The sequence below is a fragment of the Gallus gallus genome, chromosome 5 (genome assembly GCF_016699485.2).
Source record: "Gallus gallus isolate bGalGal1 chromosome 5, bGalGal1.mat.broiler.GRCg7b, whole genome shotgun sequence".
NCBI lineage: Eukaryota > Metazoa > Chordata > Aves > Galliformes > Phasianidae > Gallus > Gallus gallus.
The window spans coordinates 49,262,846-49,285,068 of NC_052536.1; the positions used below are offsets into that span (position 1 = coordinate 49,262,846).

Genomic DNA, 22,223 nt, shown 5'->3' on the forward strand with positions numbered 1-22,223 from the left:
GGGATCATTGGAGGGGGAATCTTCCCTTTTCTTAGTACTTTCAGTATTACTACTGCTGCTCAGGTTCCCTCAGATGGTGACTCCGTAATGCAGATGTCAGGGCTGCGTTCTTAACATCTCTTCCCGAGGCAGTTGTTCCTAGAAATGCCTCCCATTTCATCCTGTGCTTTTACATGGATTCAGCTTGGTCTTTTCTTTTTAAACCAGCAAATCTGAGGAAGTCTTCTTTGTATTAAAGGGGTTTGTATGAAGTGTTCCAGGTAGGGTGGCAATTTCTGAATAGAGAAGTGCTGCTAAATTCTTCATTTTAATCATTTTTCCACGAGTTGATATAATTCTACAGCAATGCATATGTGGCCAGGCCAGCAAGAGTTTCCAAGATAGGGTAGATTTTCAAATTTCCAGAGCCTGTGCAATATTGCTGGAGCGTGGAGGCATTTGGAGCTGTCAAAAACCATTCTGTTCTGGATCTGGAGGACAAGTCTTATGAGGAGTGGTTGAAGGAAATGGGATCGTGTAGTCTGGAGAGGAGAGGGCTCGGGGAAGACCTTATTGCCCTCTACAGCTGCCTGAGAGGAGGTTGTGGCGAGATGGAGGCCGGTCTCTTCTCCTGTGTTACTAGGATAGGACTGCAGGCAATGGCCTCAAATTGCATCAGGGGAGCTTCAGGTTGGACGTTAGGAAGAACTTCTTCTGCAAAAGAGCAGTCAGGTGCTGGTACAGGCTGCCCAGGAAGATGGTGGAGTCGCCATCCCTGGAGGTGTTCAAGAACGTTTAGATGTTGTACTAAGAGACATGATTTAGTGGGGAAATGTTAGCGGTAAGGGAGTGGTTGGACTGTTTGATCTTGGAGGTCTTTTCCAACTCAGGTGATTCTATGATTCTCCTAGAGCTGTGGCTTTTTGTCCACAACATGCATGAGCTTCACATTTTTTTTGCACAGTGTAAAGCAATCATCTGAAACTTCCTTTCATTTTTACTTAAAGTTGAAGCTTCTAAGATACTTGCAGCGCCAGCATTGCCTGTTGGTCACCTTACAGCTTGAACTTATTAGAGACATTACTGCATGATCCTGTGAGATTCTGTATGCAGATGAAATATAAATCTGAAACATCTAACCACGTTGAATAATTTACCTGGCTCGGTTATCAAAGTGCTTGCTTCTGAAGCAGAGTGCAGAGCTCCACTGCAAAAAAGAAATCTGGTCCATCTCCCACAACAATAGTTATTTCTTGCTCCTGGGCTTGCCTTAGGCATCATCTCTCACGGAGTTCTTCATGCTAGAAGAGGCAAGAAAAAAGTTGAGAACAGACAATTGTCCACATTACTGCTCCAATATGTCTCCTGAGCCCGTGCAGAGTGTGCAGGATATTGTTTGCTGCAGCTGCTCTGGGCTTCTCCAGGCTCTGGGAGGCAGAGCCAAGTGCTTACAGGGGCTTTGTGCAACCTTGTGTGGGTTTTAGTGCTTGCTAATGAGCAAATGCCACAGATTGGGTAGAAACTGCATGTAGCTGCAAATTAGGAGGGGAACAATAATGCTAACTGAGGCCAATGTTTTAAAACTGGCAGTGATCGAGTGGAGGATTCAGATGTGTGGCCTCTCCTCCTGCCTGTCGTCTTCTGTTCTGTGTTCTGGGCAATATTCCAGCCACTGGATAATAAATCTTGGGTGTGTGTTGCTTATTGAGAGTAACTTCTGGAAGAGATGTTTGATATTAGGGAATCATGCTCTTTTAAGGATCTTTAGTATTGCATCTTAGCATACCTGTTAGCAGTGTGTGGCCAATGCTTTGCTTTAGCCAGAATGCATACAAATTAGAGGTGTGTGAAGTATTCCCTTTTCCAAAAGACATTCAAATTTTGTTTGTGGGCAAACGGCATTGCTTTAATTGAACATTAAATATCAGTGCTAGACAGGAAAACTTACCTTCCAAGAAACTGCTTAATGATCTCAGAACTGCTTTGTAGTGATCTCACTCCTTCATCCTTAGCTTTTAAATTAGTTTGCTATATCCTTTTCCTGTCTGACATACAGAAAAGATAAATCTTTACAAACTTTGCTAGATGTGTTCTTCTCCTGTCTCCAAGTTCCACTTTGTTTTCTGCTGCTGTTCAGGTAAACTGATGTGTCGAGACCTGATGTCAAAAGCAGGAGGAGAGGTTTTGGAGTCTTTGCAGGTATCCAGAATATTGAAAGGACTGAAAATTCCCAAAATGGGAATGTGCTGAGAAAGCAACCAGCTTCTCCTGTGAATGTTGAAAGCTGGCTATGAGAAAGATTTGTGTAAGACACTGTATGTATGACATGCTACTTAAAACGAAACAAAATCTTCCTGATTTCAAGATACTTCATTCATTCTGCACATTGAGGATGGCTGAAAATGAGCACCTGAAGCATCTTGCTAATCTGAGAGTGTAAATCCTTGTTTGAAAAATGACTGGTATCTAGAATTGTGTTTTTGTGATCGCTCTGGAATTCTTGTAAAGAGCATCCACAGCTTGCATGGATATTTCTTTGGCCACGTAAAACATCACATGTGTTTTGTAAAATCTTTCCTAGGTGCCTCCCGCTGAAACTCTTCCTCAGGTGAAGAAGGAGAAGCACAGTACACAGGCCAAGAACAGAGCGAAGAGGAAACCTCCCAAGGGAATGTTCCTTTCTCAAGAAGACGTGGAGGCCGTTTCTGCCAATGCCACAGCTGCTACCACTGTACTCAGACAACTGGACATGGAATTAGTCTCAATCAAGCGACAGGTCTGGATGATGTAGTTGAGGAATAACTGCTAGTTTTGATGGTAGTGCCTGTCACATCTGTACAACTCCCAGAAATTTGTAGCTAGATGATGACTACGCACATCATTATGTGGCTTAATTGACAAGCTGCTGGCCTTATGCTGTAAATTAACGCAGCCATGTGCTTTCTTCTCTTATGCTTTTGTTCTATGAGATGCCTGCTTTGCATCCAAAGTGAAGCAAAGGAAAATCCATAGCAGTGACCTGAAGGAACTTCTTTTGGCTTTTGGTGTTCCTTGCAGTTCAAAGTTCCTTCCTTTTAACTGTGAATTTCCTTCAGATATCATTGATTTCACGAGTTTGATTTCAATCTGCAGCAGTCAATTTCCTTTATCTTTTCCTATGGTACTTTTGAAACAGGCCAACTTGTTTTTTTTTTCTTCTTCTTTCCTAGACAGGCATCATATGTACTTTCCTACATACCTTTTGTTAATCTGATGGATCAGTCTTTTAAATGGTTATGGACAAATGTTATGAACAAATGTTTTTTCAAATATCTATTAGTATAGACAGGTTTACTACATGAGTCTGTTTCCTGGATGAGAACATTTTCAGTGTTTTTAAAGTAGAGATCTGGCTCAAGCTCTTTATTAAACTTAATAGAATTGGTATTTTGGCCTGAAGCCTTCTTGGCGCTCTGGGAGAAGCAGAACTCTCTAGCAGTTTTTGATTCATTACTTGCTGTGAACAGGGCTTTCATCTTATACTGGGCTCTATACAGATCTGGAAGTTGGAGCAGTTATTGCTCCAAACAAGTTTCAGGTAGGACATAATAAAATAAACAGGGTCTTCTAATACTGTAGTTGCACCTACATTCCTTTATTCCAAATAATTTTTTTAATCAGAAAAGATAGGTGATGAGAAGCAGGATGCTGAGGTGGTGTGGTTCCCCCTGGGGCTGCTGGAAGCATGCCTGCCAAAGGTTTTTATCCTTGTTAAAGGGATGAAACTTTCTTTACAGATTCAAAATATCAAACAGACAAACAGCGCTCTCAAAGAAAAACTTGAAGGTGGGATAGAACAGTACAGACTTCCGGAGGTAGGATCATTTTCTGACCCTTGTTTCTTGTGGAGATAAAAGCTAATCTCTGTCACCATATCAGGGCTGTTCATCTGGTCGGTAAGCTAGGACCAGTGCCTTGTTATCAGAGTGAATCAAGACCTTTACCGTGTTCACTGTTGTTGTGTAATGGAAGTGGAAATGAGAGGGAAGAAGAAAGAGCAGTGCTTTACATGTGCAAATGGTTTCTAGCAGAAGTACTAGTATCCCAGATTTTTTTTTTCAGTGTTGTATTCCCATGCATCTGTGAGATGTAGTTGCTTTGCTCTACATGCTGAGAAACGAGGAGGTACATTAACGGCCTGTCCTTTCTCTTGGCACTCAGTGCTTTTGCTGTTTTTCTTCCAACTCTGGCACCTCATGATGGAAATAATTTGACCAAGATTACAGAGGGTGCCTGTGATAAAGACAAGTAGGTGCTTCTGAAGAGTTTGTGGCTCTTGGTTATCTGCTGAGACTGTTCCCTATCTTTTTATTCATCCAGTGACTTACAGGTGCCGTGTGTGTCACAGTTAACTGAATAGATGCCACACGCAGTTCTTCGTTGAAAACAACGCTGCTACTAAAATGAGTGATAGTTTGACTAACAGTGAATTAATTGCTGTGTCTTTGTGAGGTTTTTATGAGCTCGGTTACAAGTGGAAGTTACTGGTTATGTTAATGTCAGCTATCTGATTTGTTTTTTTTATGCCATCTAGGTTGTTCAGAAATTTAATGCACGTTGGACCACAGATGAGCAGCTTCTTGCTGTGCAAGGTATGGCACTACAAGTGTATTTGTACTTCAGGAGGCTATAATCAAGTCTCTTGCATTTCATAGCTGTTTCAGTGCAGCAGCTAATGAAGGATTTTGATGTTGATGTTTATTAATGCATAAAAAACAGACTGAACAAGGGAACTATTGTCAGCCCCTCCCCCAACAGTATGCATTTTACCATATGAGCACTTGCATATAATCTCTGCTTGTCACAGCTTTCTGAAACCCTGCTGAGGTCACAGCTTTGCTCTTTGCCTGTGCGACCTCTCGAGCAGTACAGGCAGATTTACACAGGTCTTCCACATTTTGTTCTGCCTGTCTTTGCTACAGCTCCTTTTCTTCTGTGGGGCTAGTCTTAATTTTGCCTCCTGCACAGCTGAGACTGTTTCATGCTGGTTTAATCAGAGAAGGGCTTGAAAACTGGGCAGAAGTTCAGCTTTGGATCCTTTTGCTGTGACTCGAGCCTGATTTGTGGTCTTTGTGGAAATAACACTTCACTTTTGTTTTTCTTCTTGTTGCTTTTAGCAATCAGGAAATACGGACGAGACTTTCAGGCAATCTCTGATGTGATCGGTAACAAATCTGTGGTGCAAGTGAAAAACTTTTTTGTAAATTACCGACGTCGTTTCAACATAGATGAAGTTCTACAGGAGTGGGAGGCAGAACACGGCAAAGAGGAGACAAATGGAACCAATAGCCAGAAGCCTGTAAAATCCCCCGATAATTCCACTAAAATGTCTGAAGAGGAAGATGAGGTAAATTCCATTTAAAAGTGACAGAGTTTCCAATCTGAGCTCAGTTCATATACATACAGAGGGGTGTGTGTGTGTGTATCTTCAATGAGTCAGTTTTTTTATTCCTAAAATAAAGTGCAGCTGAGCATATTTTGCTTCGGATATACAGATCCCAACATTGATTTTGGGAATGCTAGATGTATATAAAAGTGGAAAGAGAGCACTTAGTCTGCAACCCTCTGATGGTATCTCATCGGTACACAGACGTTTTAATGACTCTTGCTGCTGAAACCCAATAGGTATTTATATGACTTGGACGTTTTCCCTTCACACAGTTCTCCAAACAGTTGTTCTAGGTTTGGCTTTGTGAGATCTCACAGACTTCTGAGGCAAAGCTGTCTTTCATTTGATCATGGAGTGGTTTCACTTGAGGGAAGGGAGGAAGTCTATAAACAATGAAGTGTGTGATACTGTTTGTTCTGGAATTACCTAGAGGCAAGGTTTCCTTGAATTTACAGCAGTTTCTGTGAAGGCATTCTAGAAACAGCCTTTCTGCTCTCCTCGATGGAGGCTCACTGAGGTACTATTCTTCGAAAGACAGTGCGTGCTTCAAGTTGACTAAGAGATTGAGTATTTAGATACCAAAGCAGGTTATAAAAACGTAATATTGACACATTATTGCAAAAGAAAACCGCACATAGGGGTTTGTATGTAAAAAAAAAAAAAATATCTGATGGAGGGCTCCTTTTGGCTGGTTTTACAAGACAGCTTGGTGTAAAAGCTGCATCTTCCTAAATGCGGTCAACAGTAAAAGGCAGATTTTGGTCTGGCATGGGCTGAAGAAAAATAATTGTAAGATTTCTCCATCTACTGGGTATTTTTTTTTCCTAAGTTGCCTTGATTGTGGTTGGTTCACTTGTAGATTGCTTGTTGTTCAGACACTCAGAGAGCAAAACTTCATTGCTTCACAAATCCTGGTAGTATGCTCTCCAAAGATGCTTATATCTGAGGGCTGGGTCCAAAGGTCTGAACAGAGCCAAACTCAGAAATACTTGCATTCCTAGGAAGAGGTGAATGAAATTGTCCCATTCCTCCAGAATTGGAGGAGGAGCAAAGAGCCAAGTGTACTAATCCATAGCCATCTTTGAAACAGCCAATGTCATTGCCTTTTCCTGTGACTGGTAGAGCTGTATCTCTTGTCAGTGCTCAACTTCTGAGCCCTTGGATTTTCTGTCTTCAAATGCACTCTTTCTCCTCAAAGTTAAAATCCAAAAAGAGTGTCTCATTTGAGGTAGAAAGCAAATGTCTGTTAATGGCAGGAACTGGCATTTGTTGCTGCAGCCAAGTGTTTGGATCCTGGAGTGAGGTGAATTCCAAACACGTTGGCTTAGGAGGAGGAAGGAGACTGGAGGCATGACGGCAAGGTCTGGTGACATGGCTGTGGGACAGGAGTTACAGTGCTCACACTACTGATGGAAAACACCCAGGCTGGAGTCGAGCACGTGCTGAGTGGTAGAAAGCAGAGCAAAACAACAGGCTGGTGGGAATAGTTGCAAAGCCTAGATAAAAGGAAGATACTGTGAGAGTAAAATGGTTCACTGTGCCTGCAGTACAGGAGGGGATAGGGACAGCTTGTCTGCACCAGGCTGACGCAGGGTGGCAGGAGCTGCCAGCCGTGACATACCGTGTGTGCTATAAACTAGCACCATGTGATGTGGCTTGTGGTTCTCAATGAATCCTCTTCTGGATGGTAGGAACTGCTGTTCTGTTGCTGGGAGGAGGGAAGTGCTGGCAGTGTGGAGAGGATTTTAATTACCAAGCCCTCAGCTTTTTGTAGCAACGCCAGAGTTAGGGGCACAAGGTTGTCCCACGGTGGAGTTCTAATGCCCACTGAGCTCTCTGAGTATATCAGACATAAATTTTGCCTCTCAGTGTAGAGCTCCTGCCTTCAGAGGTAACGTAAGCACAGTGCTGCAAGGAGCTGGCTCACTGCTGCCTGCCAGAGTGGCTCTGGGCATGAGGAGTGTGACTTGGATTATCACGTAAGCGATCTCTTTGGGCTAGGAGGGGCATTCCTGGCCTGCTCTCAAGAGCACTTCTTTCACAAGCTGCTTGGGTGGGCAGGAGATGATGTTGCTGGCCTAATGCTGCAGTGCCTCAAGTGCTGTCTCCTCTGGCATGTGTTGTCTGCCTGGCCCCAGCTTAACAAAAGCTTCGTCAGCCCTCTGACTTTTCTGGGCTTTCCCCTTTGGTGTGTTTTCATAGCAAGTTCCTCTTTTTCTTTTTTTTCCTCCCTCCCTTTGAAGTGGGGAGGTGAGACACTCTCAGGTCTGGTCTTAATCCTGGTGTGGTACAGAATGGGAAGCTGCTGTGATTTTCCCCATGTGCCAGGTTTGGCTGTCTTGTTGCTTTCAGTATGGGGGGTAAAATTTGAAGATAAAAGAAAAAGCCTATGTGTATTCATTTGTGAACTCAACATTTTTTTTTTTCTCTTCCTCCTTCCTTCCAGGCTACTTCTGTTCTTGATGTCAGATATGCATCTGCTTCGTGAGAAGGTGCTGTAGCCTAGAACAATTTGTGTTGACTACTGTGTTATCCAGGATATCAGGTATTAGCAAACCTCAGACAGCCATCTGCATCATATCTGTGGACAAGCAGCTATTACCAAAAAAAGGCAAACGCTTCCAGTCCTGTGCTACATCTGCCTTAATCTCCCCTCATTCCTTCATACTGCCTCCACTTTCTTTCAAATGCACCCAGATAGCTCAGCTCTCCATCGCATCGACGTCCTGCTTGAGCATGGGGATTTCTAGAACCAGTAACACCTGTCTGTAATTTCGACCAACCTGCAAAAGAAAAGGAGCTCCTTAGCAGCCCCACAGTAACTCTACGTGTTAGGAGTCCTTATAATACTTGGTCCGTAGGGTATAAGTACATATTGCTGCATGGCCTTGTGGTCTCTGCTTCCTGTGTATTCTTACGATGACACTATTATTAGCGAGCTTTCTATAAAGGAGAGGCCTGTGCACATGCCAGTGGTGTCAAGTTTGTTCTGAAATGACAGGGCATGTTAACAAGCGATCTTGAATAATGCAGACTGATAGGAAATGTTATCTTGATGGTTTGGTCAGTCCAAGGTTGTCAAAGTAATTCATTACACTGCTGGTTTGTGCAATTCTTTCCACTGTGTTTGTGTGTTCTTGCTTCATAGAAAGCTCCCTAAATGAGCATTTTATTCCTGTATATTTTAATGGCTTTTATTTAGTGCAAAAGGGAATACGTAACCTGAAACTGTTTGATATGCTTTTTAACCCCTGGCATTCAGCATTTGCATTGTAACTTGTTAAATGAGTGCTACACAACTTTCTTTTTCCTGATCCTCTGCGGGATTAAGTCAAAACAACTTTCTCTGGTGCCTCTCCTTTCTGGAATATGTGCCTTTTTACATTTGGCTACCACAGGTCACTTCCAGTCCCAGTGTCTCATCCCTCTTCAGGGCGCTGTTTGCCAAAGACGTCAAACTACTTCTCCCACTGGAAGTCTGGGCAAGGGTTGGAGAACAGAATTCAACCTTTGAGTAGTTTTTGGTCTCTTGGAAGTTTACTGGGGAAGAGCCGGGTTAATTTCATTGGCCATTTTAACCCCTCTGAAGCACACGTCGCTTTCATGTTCTGAACCAAAATATGCAATTTAAAATCTAAGAGGTGCTTTTCCAAATACTTGGTGCACGCAGCTTTCAGGCCCCCAGCCCTCTGTGCAGCGGATCTGTGCTGTGATCTGTCTAGCTGGCTTGAGCTGGAGCTGTTCTTGGAAGTCCCGCGTTAGGACTTTGCACCTTGAGCGAGGCGGTTGCTGGCTGCCGAGCAGACAGTATTTAGAGGAGCTAGGAGGAGCAGTATTACTTCTTGCCTGGTGGAAAGCTGCAAAATAACACTAGTCACAAAGCATTTAAAGAATGGTTAATTGAACGATGTTGGAAGAAACCAACAGGTGTCTTCGCACGTGGAGAAATGGACCTTTGCCTCTTTTCCTCTACAGAGGATTAGGGTCAGGACGGTGCACAGCAGTGTGCGGCACCAGCTTCGTAATGCGACCTGGAGTGAGTTAGCCTTGTCCTGCCCTACAGCTGAGGTGTGGTGCTTGGGGTCTAGCCCCTAACTTGGTGCTGATGCTTGAGTCGCTGTGCTGTGCTGTGATGGCTCCGATCTCTGTATGTAAAGCAGCTGGATCAGTGACAGCTGGCTGCCAGAGAGCTGCAGTTACACTTCTCTGTGGTCACAGCCCAAGGAAAGGCAGGGAGGTGGCTTTGGTTACCTCTGAGGTTGTCTCTTCCTCATGTGGGGAAAGTAATTCATCATCAGATATTGAGCGGTGACACTGGTGAAGGAGCAGGTGGGCATTTCTTAGGCTGTGCTGCAGTGTTTAGCCCCAGAGGGGCCCGTTTTATCCACTTCTGCAGCTGTTTCTGAGTATATTCGTGCTGGTAGCTTGAGAGAGATCCTTAGAGTTGATGAGGGGCTGGAAGAGAACCACTTCCTGTCCTCTCTGTTGGAAACTTATAGTCTCTTACGTGACCGAAGTCTGTGGCAGCATCCCTGCAGCTGTCTCTTTGAAGTGGCAGCTCTGAAGGTGGACCTGCGTGCATCCCTTTGGTCCCACTGCTGTTGGGTAGGACAGCGGTTGTTAGCCAGTGAGAGGTAGGACTAAAGGTGGGCAAACAGCACTGTGAATTGAGCTGACAGTTGTGATGCAAAGCAGTGCTGCTCGTTAGAAGTACTCTAGTGCTAAACTTCCTGCTGGTATCAGTGCGCAGAGACAGATCTGTGCCAGTGTGAGGGGACTGTGCAATCCTGCATCCCAGCTGGTGGAGCTCATCAGTCCGGGCTCCTGCTGGCCACTGAGCTACCTGTGTGGACTTCTCGGTTTTTGCCCTCAAATCTGTCCATCTTACAATCAGAAAAGTTGTGTTTTGGCTTCATCCCCAAGGGGTAGGGGGAAACGTGTATAATTCGTGACATTAGGAAGAAAAAAGTTGTTTGATTACTTTTCAGTTGACAGCTATCTTATTGTAGTTGAGACGTACAATATAATAGCACTGTATTTTAAACGCTTAGTTTTTTTTACATTCTCTTTAACTATGTTTTTAAATGCGATAAAATCATTTTAGCTTTTGGAAGTTCAAATGGTTTGGTCTTGTTTAGGTGAAGACCCTCTCTTCCTTTTTTTAAATGGATCAAGCATTAGCTACATCAACTGGTTGCATTCTGATTAGAAGGGTCCACAAAGATAACTGCGTAAGATAGAATATTCACTTAAATTTTGTTTCTTAAACTATCAATGTGAATGTCATAATTATATATATTTTGTGGAAAATGGGAAATAATTTCTCCGAAGTATAAGTTATTGTGCAAAATATGGTATCGTTAAAGAAAATGATAGTTTAAGTTTTAGTTTTAGAAATCTTAAAGATATAAAAAGTGTATTGCATATGCATAAACAGATCTCATTTGTTCTATTTAATTTCTACGTAGTGGTGCAAAGTGCTAGGTGACTTCTTTTTTCCGCTTATCCATTAAACAACCTTGTTACTTGAATATGCGTGTTTAACTGGTTTGAAACGGTGATCCATTTTTGTAATGTAATCTTACAACCAAGGGAAAAAAAAAAAAACCACACGCCTCAGTTGTGCTTAACAGTATAGCAACAATGTACAATCAGACGCTTAAGACCATAGTAGCCATAACTGGTAGTGCAACCGCAGCGGTTGTCGCGATATACTTAATACCGATGGGGATAATGGAGTCCTAATATATTTTTATGAATTTGCAACCAGGATGTCCCCATAAATATTCACTAGAACACTTTTTTAATAGTTACTCTAAGAGTGAAACTCTTCTTCTCTCGAAGCAATGTCCTGACAAACATTTTTTCTTTCCTGTACAAAGGCATCTGAAACGTAACGTAATAAAATATGCTCACTGTCACTTTAAATTTCAGTTTTTATTCTCTAAATTGCTGAAATGCTGTCGGTATTCTTGCACACCAAATATGAGCCAAGCAGTGCATTACACTAACTCCAACACTGGGTTTGTGAACATCCATCCCCGAGCCAGCGAAGCGCAAGAAACGTCCTGAGAGACTTCTCTGATAATTGCGTTCTTTCTCCAACCTGTACAAAATTGTGCATTCCCCATTGGACGGCGAATGGCCTCATACTACTCTTAAAAAAAAAAAAAGAAAAGAAAAAGAAAAGAGGAAAAAAAAAAATGTTATTAGCTCCAGCTTGTCTTCAGCAAGTCAAAATCTAGCGATCTTGTGCAATGCCCCTAAAGCAAATACTTTCTGCCACTCCCTGGATTAATGCAGCTTTTCCTGTTGATAGTAAAGCACAATTGCAGTGAAAGTTACAGTTCAGAAGATGGAAGGTCAGTATAGTCTATGCATGTTGTATAATAATGAGTGTTTACATTCATATTCTCCTAAAATAAAATTTATACTGGAGTGTATAGTATTCCATTATGTAGATTTTATCAATTTTGTTAACTGCTTATAGATTGCTTAAAAGTTTTTTCAAGATTTTAAAAGATGTATAAGGTTAAGTTTGCAAATATAATGGAAATGCTGTATAGCTTTTGAAGTGATAAAATACTCGTCGGGATTTTAAAGAAAGTATGTTGTAATAATGCTGTTGTAAGTAATATTTTAAATGTCTTTTTTGCCTGTTTTCTATTATTCAGCACACTTACTGTGATGAATGTTCATAGCATTATAAAATTGCTTAGCCACTGAAAAGTAACATTTGGTTTTGAATTATTTTACTGTACGAGGAATTATAGTGGGGTAAATTCCTTTGTGAAATTCTACATAATTCATTTTTCTATGATTTCCAATGTTTGCTGACATCAAATAAAAATTTTTTCAAGCCATTGATGTAATAAAACACGTAGTAAAATGTGACTGATGCGAAACGCCGTTCTGAAACCCATCACCTACCTCTCAGAGTTTGGCTGTGGGGACCCCCCGGGGGCTTGCCCCGTCCTTAGCTGTGGGTTTCCAATGCCGGTAATGTATGGGGTCAGCAATTAGTCACATCTTTATGTATGAAATAGAGAGGAGGGTGGGGATGGTGACTGGCCTGGTGTGGTGGAAGCACAGGCAGACTTAAGAGTTGAGTGTGTTCTACTGAAGAGCGTCTCTGCAAGTCTCCTGGCGGTGGAGAGCGCTGTCTCAGCCCTGTGAGGTGGTAACTGCCGCTTCATGGGGTTCTTTGACATGGATCCTTCAGCCCTTAACCTTGAAAACAAACCTCCTCCTCCTCCTGCCCACACGCTTTCCCCAGCCCCAAGCAAAACCAAGAGGAGCAGTTGGCACATGTTGGGAGAGCCAGAGCTGACTGTGCCCAGACGCTTACTTGGGGAATTGCCTGAAGCAAAGGTAAAGCAAACCTGTGTTCCCCAAGCATGTGCTTCCAAACAAGCGTGGGTTGTTTTGTTCCATAAAGAGTCTGTAAGATAGTGTCCTCTTGGAGAGAAAACTGAGGATCAAACCTATTGTCTTGTTCCTTTCTAGACCATGCTCTGGCTTGGCTGCTGCGTTGTCCATGAAACAGTAAGAAATGTCATTTCTGATGTTGCTTTTAGTAAATGGTAAACAAGGTGTGTGTTTTTAAAAACCAAACAAAAAAGGCTGCTGACATTTGTAGGGGAATTGTTTGCTTTTGCTGGAGGATGGGGGAGGGAATTACTACAAAAATATGAAGGGGACTCATTGCTGAAGTCATCAAGAAGGGAAAATCTTGAGGGCAGTGACATGCAGGTCAGAACTTTACCAAAAATGGAGAAATCACCTGGAAGTTTCCCTTACTGAAATGGGGAAAGTTTGCATGGAAGTTTGCACACCCAGCCTAGAAAATGGCAACAAAGAGCAGCGACTTACAGAATTGCTCAGCACTGGGAAGATCAAGAAATGGGAGTGAGAAGAAAGCTGACAAATGTCATCTGGCTGATGGTAGTGTTCAACCAGAGCTGAGTTGAGGGAGAGGCGAAGACCTGCTCTCATTTTGGATGGCCGTTTTGCTGTAGTTTTCTCTAAGGTAGTTTGGAAGGCAGCATGTGAGATAATGGAAGTAAAAGGGACTTATAAGAAATGGGAGAAACTTCTGTCCATCTGCACGCTTTGGGAGAGCAGATGCATACCTTCTCAGACCTACCATGTGGAGCTGTATGGCTTAGCAGGACCTGAATATGCTTTTACAGTGGAAGATGATACTGTGTGTCTGACAAAAGTGAGCTGATAGCCGAAAGGAAAACATGAATAGGAGGCCCAGGCAGCTGCAGTCGTCTTTATTACCTTGTGCATGCAAGGCTTGGAATTCTCCTGATTGAAAGGAGGCTGAGGTGGATTAATAAAATAGAAGAGTGGGCACGCTGGGTTTGGCAGAGAAAGGCTTGTGCCAGACTAGTCCATCTCTCATCAGCAGGCATGGTTATTGCTGCCGAGCTCGTTGTTTGGAATCCCTTAGAGAGAAATAAGCTTTTTCTAGGCTGTAATTAATTTAATCTTAAATTATATGTTGAAAACTGATCTAATGCATTACATCCTGAAAGGGCTCATTTCCCACCTGGGGCTCTGCCTCAGCTGTGGGCGATGGGCACGGCCACGCTCCCAGGAGGGGGTGGTGATGTGAGGGACCTGTGCATGGCAGCGCTCTGCGTTGTGCCTCCAGCTGGAGGGGTTTTTCTGTTTGTCTTCACATAAGATGAAAGAATTCATTTGAGGAAGGGTTGGTTTGGAGGAATTTATTTTGTTTTCAACATTTACTAAGTGTTGAGTTTCCCCAAAGTGAAGCCTGGCACATCCCATAGGCTTGTCCGTCTCCAGCGCTGATAGCTGAATTTCTTGTCCTGCTTTCCTGTAGAGAGGGTCCCTCCTTGACCCCGAGTGGTGAGGCATTGGCACAGGCTGCCCAGGGAGGTGGGAGAGTCAGCGTCCCACAGTCCAGAACTGGGGAGCTGTGGCACTGAGCGGTGTGGTTGGTGGGCAGTATTGGTGGTGGGTGGATGTGTTGGACTAGGTGATCATAGGGGGCATTTCCAACCTTAGCGATTCTGTGGTTGTCCTCCTGTCCTGTGCTATTCCTCATGAGGGAGGGTTAAATCTGCTTCCTGCCACAAGGCAGAGTGGGAAGTGTGGGCCAGCACTGTGAGCTCCTGCAGTTTCTAGACAAGGATGTCCTCGGGAGGGTCCCAAATTTTAACAGCGCTGGCATCCTGTGACTTGGGGCTGTACATCAGCTCCGGAAATATACCTGTGCTGTGGGGGAAAAGCCTCACTGAAGCCATTTCTATTCTTTTGGCCCATGTGTCCCACTTCTCTTGAAGAGCCACCTCCAATCAGGACTGCCCAAATTCACTAACGATAAAAGTGTTATCTGTATGAATTTCCCATTATCTTTGGCCTTTCCAATACAACTTGAGGGACAGCTTTTCTGATGCCCGGGTGACTTTGTGCCTCCGATCAGTATACTGTGCTGTGAAATTTGTTTGGATTTCGGAATGTTCTTTTATCGCTCTGTTATTAATGTAGCTGAGAAAGAAAAGCAGTTAACTGGATGTTCTCCTTCAAGCTAATTTCCCTTTGTTGCATCTTCTCTCCCTGTGTGATCAAGTCTCGCTGGCACAAATATTCCTAGAAGACACCTTTTAAGCTTAATCAAATCCTCCTTTAAAACGATTTGCGTAGAGATCCCGCTTTCACAATTAATCAGGCGAGGTTCAGCAGTGCCACGCTTGGATGCGAACGATCCCCAGGCTGTGCTCTATTACAGCAGTGCTCGGTTTGACTTCCAGTGAGTGACCCGGGACCACGCTGGGACTCAGCAGCAGAAAAATAGTTTGAGAGAATTGTGATACTGGCATAAGGAAGATAAACTAGTCAAGCGATTTGTTACCGGCGCTGCCTGTAGCCCAAGGCGTGGATGGATGCTTCTCTTCCTCCAGGAGGAACTCCTGACTTATCTTTGTGCATCGTCAGCAGTGAGCGCTGGGATCTGCCCACGGCTCCAGGTCTGTGGCTCAATCCAGCGCCGAGCAAAAGGAAGTGTAATAAGTAACCATGCACTGCCTTGTGTCTTTATTGCAGTAAAGTGAGAGTCACTGTCCTCTTCTGCCCGCCTGGCTCCCAATGCTTAGAAGATCTTCTGAAATAGGAGGAGAAAACTTGATGTATACAAATTAATTAATTGCTCCTTAGCTTCTGCTGGGTTTCTTGAGATATTTTTGTTTAATGCTTTAAATTTGCAAGTCTTCCCGCACTGGGTTGCCTGTGCTTACAGACACTAAATAGTACAGAGCCTAATTCGAGCCTTTTTAGCAGCTTTGCCGTAGTCTGCAGTAAGAGTTGGACTGGGGAAAGCAAACAACTTCACATCTTTAGAGAGCAAATGCAGTTATAAATGATTACCTGCCAGCATCTCGTTAGTGTCTCGGGTCAAGCGGAAACCTGACAAGGAAAGCTGTGCCCTGCCAGCAAATGGATGAAGCAGTGAGATTCCAGCAATGCTTTGTCAAGTGCAGAGGGTGTCTGGTGCCTCCTCTTGTTCTTGTTGGTTGGTGAACCTTCTGGGAGGTCTTTGAGGAGGGAATTCATGCAGTCAACTCCTTACCCACTGGAGGTGGGCACTTCCTGGATCACAGCAGTGACAGGCATAGGTTGATGGTTGGACTCGGTGATTTTAGTGCTCTTTCTGATCTTAATGGTTCTGTGATTCTATTCCATGATTCTGTGAAAAGGTAGTGGAGTCATTGCTTCATTTCTGTTTTCTTGCAAAGGTACATCTTTTTATTTAGTAACTCAGCCTTGTTCCTCCAGCCTCCTGGGATGGGGAGGTCATGGTGCTGCATAAATGAAAGCTGAGTAATTGAGATGGTTTTAAATGTCTTTGCACTTAACTAAAAACTGTAATGTTTACTTAATGCCCGTAAACACTCAGGAGAATAAGCCTTTGTTTAGAAATTCAGAACCTGGTAAAGGCTGTGTGCTTGGGGGGATTCACAGCACTGCTGAGAATCATTAATATGCTTGTGGAGGAGGAGCAAACTATAATTTCTGCTTACTTCTGCTAGAATTAAGCCAACATTAACTCACCTGTGAGCTCAGAGTGGCGAGGAGCAATGTCAGTGTGAAAGCAGTGCTGACTGCTCTAGGTGTCTGCGTTAGGTGTGTCCTTCCCACTGAGGTCAAGGAAGTCCTCAAACAATGCCCAGGTAAGGCTTGGATTGCCAGCCTGTGCGATAACAACATAGTTAATGTTGCACAGTTGTAGAGGAGCAGTTATATATATATATAAGGAAGAAAGCATTTCCTATCAGTTGTTATCCACCAAAAGCCCCATTTTAGGTAGCACATACAAATACAGCATCATATGAGAGATTTGTGGTAGATTACATCAGGTAGCAAAGGAATGCTTTTGTCTCGTGTCGAGCAAGCCCAATGAGAACTTGATGCTGGTGGAAAGGTGGTTGACCAAAGGAGCTGCACGTGGCCCTGTTGGGGAACATGGCAGGGGCTGAGGCTGAGTGTTGGAGCACCTGGCTGGGGGGTGAGGCATTGGCTGCAGGCAGGAGACTTCTGGAGGGAGATGTCAGCATGGGCTTGCTGCTGAAGGACTGTGTTCCCTGATGCTCGAAGGGTTTTGCCCTTGATGTTTATGGCAGACTTGGCTGTAAAGTGACTTGGACCTAGGGCCTCTGTCTTGGTCCCATCTCTGTGACCATTCTGAAGCAGTGGTGATCACTCGGCTCTGTTTGCCACTGTGGGTCTGGTTGCATGCCTCAAGGTTTGTTTTTCATGACAAATTTTATAACAAGTTGTTTCCTTAGAATAGCTGGAGCTCTGGAGAAGGCTGTCCAAATGTCTTTAGCGTGTGACCATTTTGATTGTAAATGAGCTGTTCTGTCGGTAGACCCCAAGGGCTGCTTGCCTGGGTGGCTCTAGCTTGTTTTGTTTTATTTTTCATCTCTTAATTATTCCTATGAGACTCAGCTTGTGATTTCTGTTCAGCTGTTTAGGTGTCTCAGTTGTGAAGACAAAATAACATGTCATTTAAGTAAATTAGCATGTGAAAATTGAGTGTCCTTAAGCATTTGATTAATGCTTGCAGAAGTCTTTGGAAGCCATGTGTCTGTGGCCAGGAGCCAGGCAGTGTGTGCTGCTCCCTTAAATATTACCTACAGCAGAAGCTTGGGAAGAAGTTGTAGACCCTACAGGAAGAAGAGGCATGGATGTGTCCGTACATTTCCTCTCTGCTTCCTCCACTATGAAGAAATTATTTCATGTGCTAAGCTTGATGCTAGTCCAGATTTCCCCAGCCAACTGAAGATACCAAAATCTACTACTAAAACACCCATCCCTTGTCCAGTTGGGAAGCTGTGGTTTCAGAAGGGCGATGGCAGGAATGGAGAGTTGTTGGAAGAAAATGGTACAGGTTCTTGACATGTGGGAAAGAGTCACACGGTGTACATTGCAGAGCTGAAGGACTTCTGTGGGACACGGCTTCTGGTCATGGACGGTGCACAGGTGGGAGCTTCAGCCTAGGCTGCTATAAGGCTAGACAGGAGTTCTTGACAAAGGAAGTCCCGGAAATGAGGTGACAAAGGCAATTAATCATTAACAGAGCTGAGTGACAGATGTGTCACTTCTATATTGCTGTGAAACTTTGAGTTCGAATGTCTTTCTGCACAACCTGTTTCCTGACAGCTTGTGTTCAATGCAGGGCTGCCAGGTGGCACTTCCAGCCTGTGCCTCGCCAGAGTCGGCACAGCTCTGAGAGAGAGATGGGGAAGGTGTTCCCAGTGGCTCCTAAAGCTATTAATCTTGTCAGATGACACTCCAAGCAACGCGTACCCCAATGGGTTGGGAAATGCTCGAATAAATTGCAAATCACGAGTGATTTATTTTGGAGTTTTCTCTGAAGAGAAATGTAGATGAGTATAATTTGAGGAGGAGGCATGATCTGTGCTGGAAAGCGTGAAGGACCCACGCCTCTGGCGATAAATGATCAAGTGGGATGAACTTGTATAGGTTTTGAAAGCCAGTGAGGCCCGTAGCGATGATTTGTGAGCATTAACCCACCCTGTCACCACTCAGATGTTAATAGCCTTAATCCATCTCTCAGAATCTGCCTGAGACCTTCTGCATAGGAGCTCCAACCTGGCCCCCAGGCTGGCCTGGGTCACTCCTCCAGGCTGTGTGTGTCCCTGATTGTCCTTCCAGGGAAGGGTTTTAGCACTGCAGCTGTCTTCCCATTGACTGTGGTGATTTCCACATGGTTGACTTCAGTTGGACTTCTACAGCTGCCAGCGATAGCAGCCAGCCCAAGCCCATGAAGTGAGTGCATGTGTGCAGTTAACAGGGAGCTGGTGGGAGCAGACGGCACATACAGTATGGGTTCTTCATGTTGCACCAGCATGAGATGGTTCCTCCATTTGGGCAGTTTACTGTTTCACTCATGGGCCTCTCCAGGCTTCCTGAGCCCAGTGGTGCTCAGAGGACAAACCACCTATGGAGGCACTGGTGAGAGCTTGCCTTAATCCTCCTTCCTCCCTTTGCCATGCACTTCAGCAGTTGTGTTGGGTGAGGAATACCAATTTATTCGTGACGACTTCTGCTTGATGTGACTCTTTCCCTGGCCTTCATCATATCTCTGTGCTTCCAGAACATCCGCTCTGTCACACCTGTAATTTATTCTTGAGCTGTAGCTCTTGGAAAGGTGCCCAGCTTTGACTTCAAGCAACAATGAATTCGCAAGGTCCCTAAGCAAGTTACTTCAATGCTAAGTTGCCTTTGCTGCCTTACATTTTTTTGTCTATTTGGTGGCTCTCATTGAATCTCCTTCTAGGTTAAAGGCCATCACCGGCACCTCCTCCCAAATGGGCACCTTCAGATGTGGATCTGGCTGCATGTTAGACTCATTTTGAGTAAAATTCAGGTTGGATATTTGAAAAAATTTCTTCTCAGAATGAGTAGTAACGCATTGACACAGCTGCCCAGGGAGGTGGGGGAGTCACTGCTCCTGCAGGTGTTCAAGAGCCATGGAGATGTGGCACTGAGGGACGTGGTCAGTGGGCATGGTGGGGTGGGTTGGGTTTGGACTGGGTGCTCTTTGTGGTCTTTCCCAGCCTTAATGATTCTGTGATTCTGTGAAATGTGGATGTTTTTTGTTTTTTGTTTTTTTCTGTTCTCGTGAAAAAGCAAGCTTTACAGAACCAAAATCACTCTTGTCACCCTCCACTCAATACTGTGGTGCTTGGTATTGATCAACACATAACTGTTCAGCTGTGTTTTCTGGGATGAATTGTCTGTAGTTATATTATCGGATAGGTTCCTGATTTGTAGTTACGCTGAAAATGCAAGCAGTGGGGTTGGAACGACATGATGTTTGAAGTCCCTTCCAACCCAAGTTGTTCTGTGATTCTCTGACTTTGTAAGTTTAATATGATCCAATTTACAAGGCTTCTTTCTTACAAAAATGATTTCCTTTCTTTGTACCTGTCCTTGCATTGGCCACAACTTACATGGGAATTAAACACACACGTGTGGCTGTTGTGCCCATTGGAATTTGGCAAGAGCCCATCTCCCAGCATGGTGGAGGATACTGCATGCAGACGGTGATTAAATGTTTGCCTAGCAAGCAGAGCAGTGTATTTAGCTGCCTGAAGGAAAAGCAGGCTTGCGGGGCTGGAGCTAAACTCATTCATTTTCTGATCCCTGAACTAATCTAACAGAAAAAAAAAAAAAAAAAAATACGGAATGAGAACACTTCTGCAGCCTCTGCAACTATGCCTCTATTTGGCAGTGTTGAGAAAAGAGGCTTCAGGTGCTAAAAGCACAGTCCCTATAGCAAAGGGTGGTTTGATTATGCCCGGGGGAGGGGGACACCAGGATCTGGGGCGCCCCTGGGACAGAGAAGAGGCTCCCACATCCCTTGGCTGGGATGCCCGAGGTGGTGAGGAGCCCAACAGATTGGGCTGTGCGAGGAAGAGTTACAGAAGAGGCACTGCTAACGTACGGCGCTCCCGCAGCGCTGTGTTTCCGCCACTGTAGGGAGGCTGGGGGAAACGATTGCCTCCAGGCAGCGAGGCGTTGCGCCGAGGCGGCTCATCAGTATGCCAGGCAGGTTGGCTTCCGCGCCGAACTGCTTCTCCTCCCCCCATTATCTCCTGTACCCACCTGTTGCAGTGCCATCCAAAAAGGGGGGCCGGGAAGCCGAGTGCCGGAGCCCCTGTGAGCGAATGCTGAGCCCTGGGGGATTATTAATAAGAGCCCTGTGTGGACTTGTCATCAGGAAATGCCAGGCACACAGAGCCGAGCCTGGCGCTGAGGACACTTGTCGGTGTGTAGTCACTGTAGTAACCGACTGCGCAAAAATAAACACGTTCTATCAGCGCTGCTCAAGTGCTCATAAATCTCTACCCCGACCGACAACGCGGCCTGTTCTGTTCCAACTCAACCCAAGGACAATGGGTTGAAACGGGAAAAGGGCAGCGGGGTGCTGGCTTTCCATCAGAGCTGGTTCATGTTTGAACCTTCACGAAGGTGAATTCCTGGCTGAGATGGTGGAATTGTGGTATGGCTTTGGGTTGGAAGGGACCGCAAAGGGAGAGCTGCCCTCGCATCTCGTCTCCTCCTGGAGCATCGCTGCGTTGATGGATGCGTCTCCGGAGCCCGAAATAACTGGGAGCCACAAAGGAGGCTAAAGGAACAATAAATGAAACTATGGAAATCTCCTCCTGCTAGCACTGCTGTGGAAGCACGAGGAGGGCTTTGGCTGGTTGGTGAGGAGGAATCACGATGTAGATGCTCGGCTCCGGCCAAGTGGGATTTATTGGAGTCAGCCGGCTGCCATCCGTGAACAACAGACAGGAATTATGTTCTGTGCTGGGAGAGAAATTTGCAAACCCCAGTACAAAATGAGTAATAAGGGTAAATCAATTTGAGATGCACCGTGCTTATTCTGGGAACAGCAGAATGTGCAGCACAGCGTTCAGTTCAATTGGCGGCGTTAGATAAAACGCTGCATTTCATACGCAGGCATTTACTGGTACTTCCTTTATTTTTAGAAATCAACTTGGCTTTTATAAACATTTTGGTGCTGAAAGAGAGTGACTGGGAAGAGGACCAGCAGAGTGGATGCTGAGTTCCTCCTTGTGCACTGTCCCTGTGTTTCTTTGTGCCATGGAGTGCACACCGTGTCCCCACCGCACACCTCGCTGTGCCATGGGATCCATCCTCGCTGTGAAGCAGCCTTTGCAGAGGATGAGTTAAAACCACCGTGCCTTTATTTTTTCCCCTCTAACAGAGAATTGTAATTAAATGTCCCTTTCCTTAATGCCTCCTATGGTAATTTGAGACAACTTATTAAAAGCTCAATTACTGCTGGTACTGTACAGCACTGCCTAAGCGTGCCCCGCACCCCGAGCAAGGTCAGGGCTGCGCTAATGCATATCGGGATGTGCCTGGGCTTTGGTGACCTCGTTCCCAGCACAGAGCTGCATCTGTGAACCCCTGGAGGAAGCCTTATTTTAGAAATCCTCCCTGAAAAATGGGAACGAGAAGAATACCGTATTTCTCTGATTGCTTTTAAAGAGAAAGGGTAAATTGCTGGAGATGTTGCGGAGAACTTTGCTAGTCCGTGCTCGGGCTCTGTTGGTGGGATGGACCAAAGAGAACAAAGTTTGGTTAGGAAAACACTGTTGCTCGGTAGGAAATTTCCTATAAGAAAATCTAACCAAGGGAGGCCAACAGCACAGAGATGAAGTGTCAACACAAAGCTCCAGCTGTGAAAAGGAAGATATATAGCAGCTCTGAGCAGAAAATGAAA

The 22,223-nt window shown here is 44.7% G+C and overlaps 1 protein-coding gene and 1 long non-coding RNA gene across 3 annotated transcripts in view; one reads left to right on the forward strand and one right to left on the reverse strand.

Annotated features, from left to right (window-relative positions):
* RCOR1 (REST corepressor 1) overlaps window positions 1-12,284 on the forward strand; it is an 82,019-nt gene extending 69,735 nt beyond the window's left edge. For both annotated transcript variants that reach the window (XM_015287816.4, XM_025150951.3), the window contains 5 exons: window positions 2,561-2,755; window positions 3,756-3,833; window positions 4,553-4,610; window positions 5,136-5,365; window positions 7,854-12,284. In XM_015287816.4, coding sequence (XP_015143302.1) covers window positions 2,561-2,755; window positions 3,756-3,833; window positions 4,553-4,610; window positions 5,136-5,365; window positions 7,854-7,895 — 603 coding nt within the window. In that variant the 3' untranslated portion in view covers window positions 7,896-12,284. The remainder of the gene's footprint in view (window positions 1-2,560; window positions 2,756-3,755; window positions 3,834-4,552; window positions 4,611-5,135; window positions 5,366-7,853) is intronic.
* LOC124418035 lies at window positions 11,276-20,673 on the reverse strand. The gene is made up of 2 exons (XR_006939494.1): window positions 20,573-20,673; window positions 11,276-16,628 (listed from the first exon to the last, which is right to left on the reverse strand). It is a non-coding gene; the product is annotated as an uncharacterized LOC124418035 (long non-coding RNA).
* Between the last annotated feature and the right edge of the window lie 1,550 nt (window positions 20,674-22,223).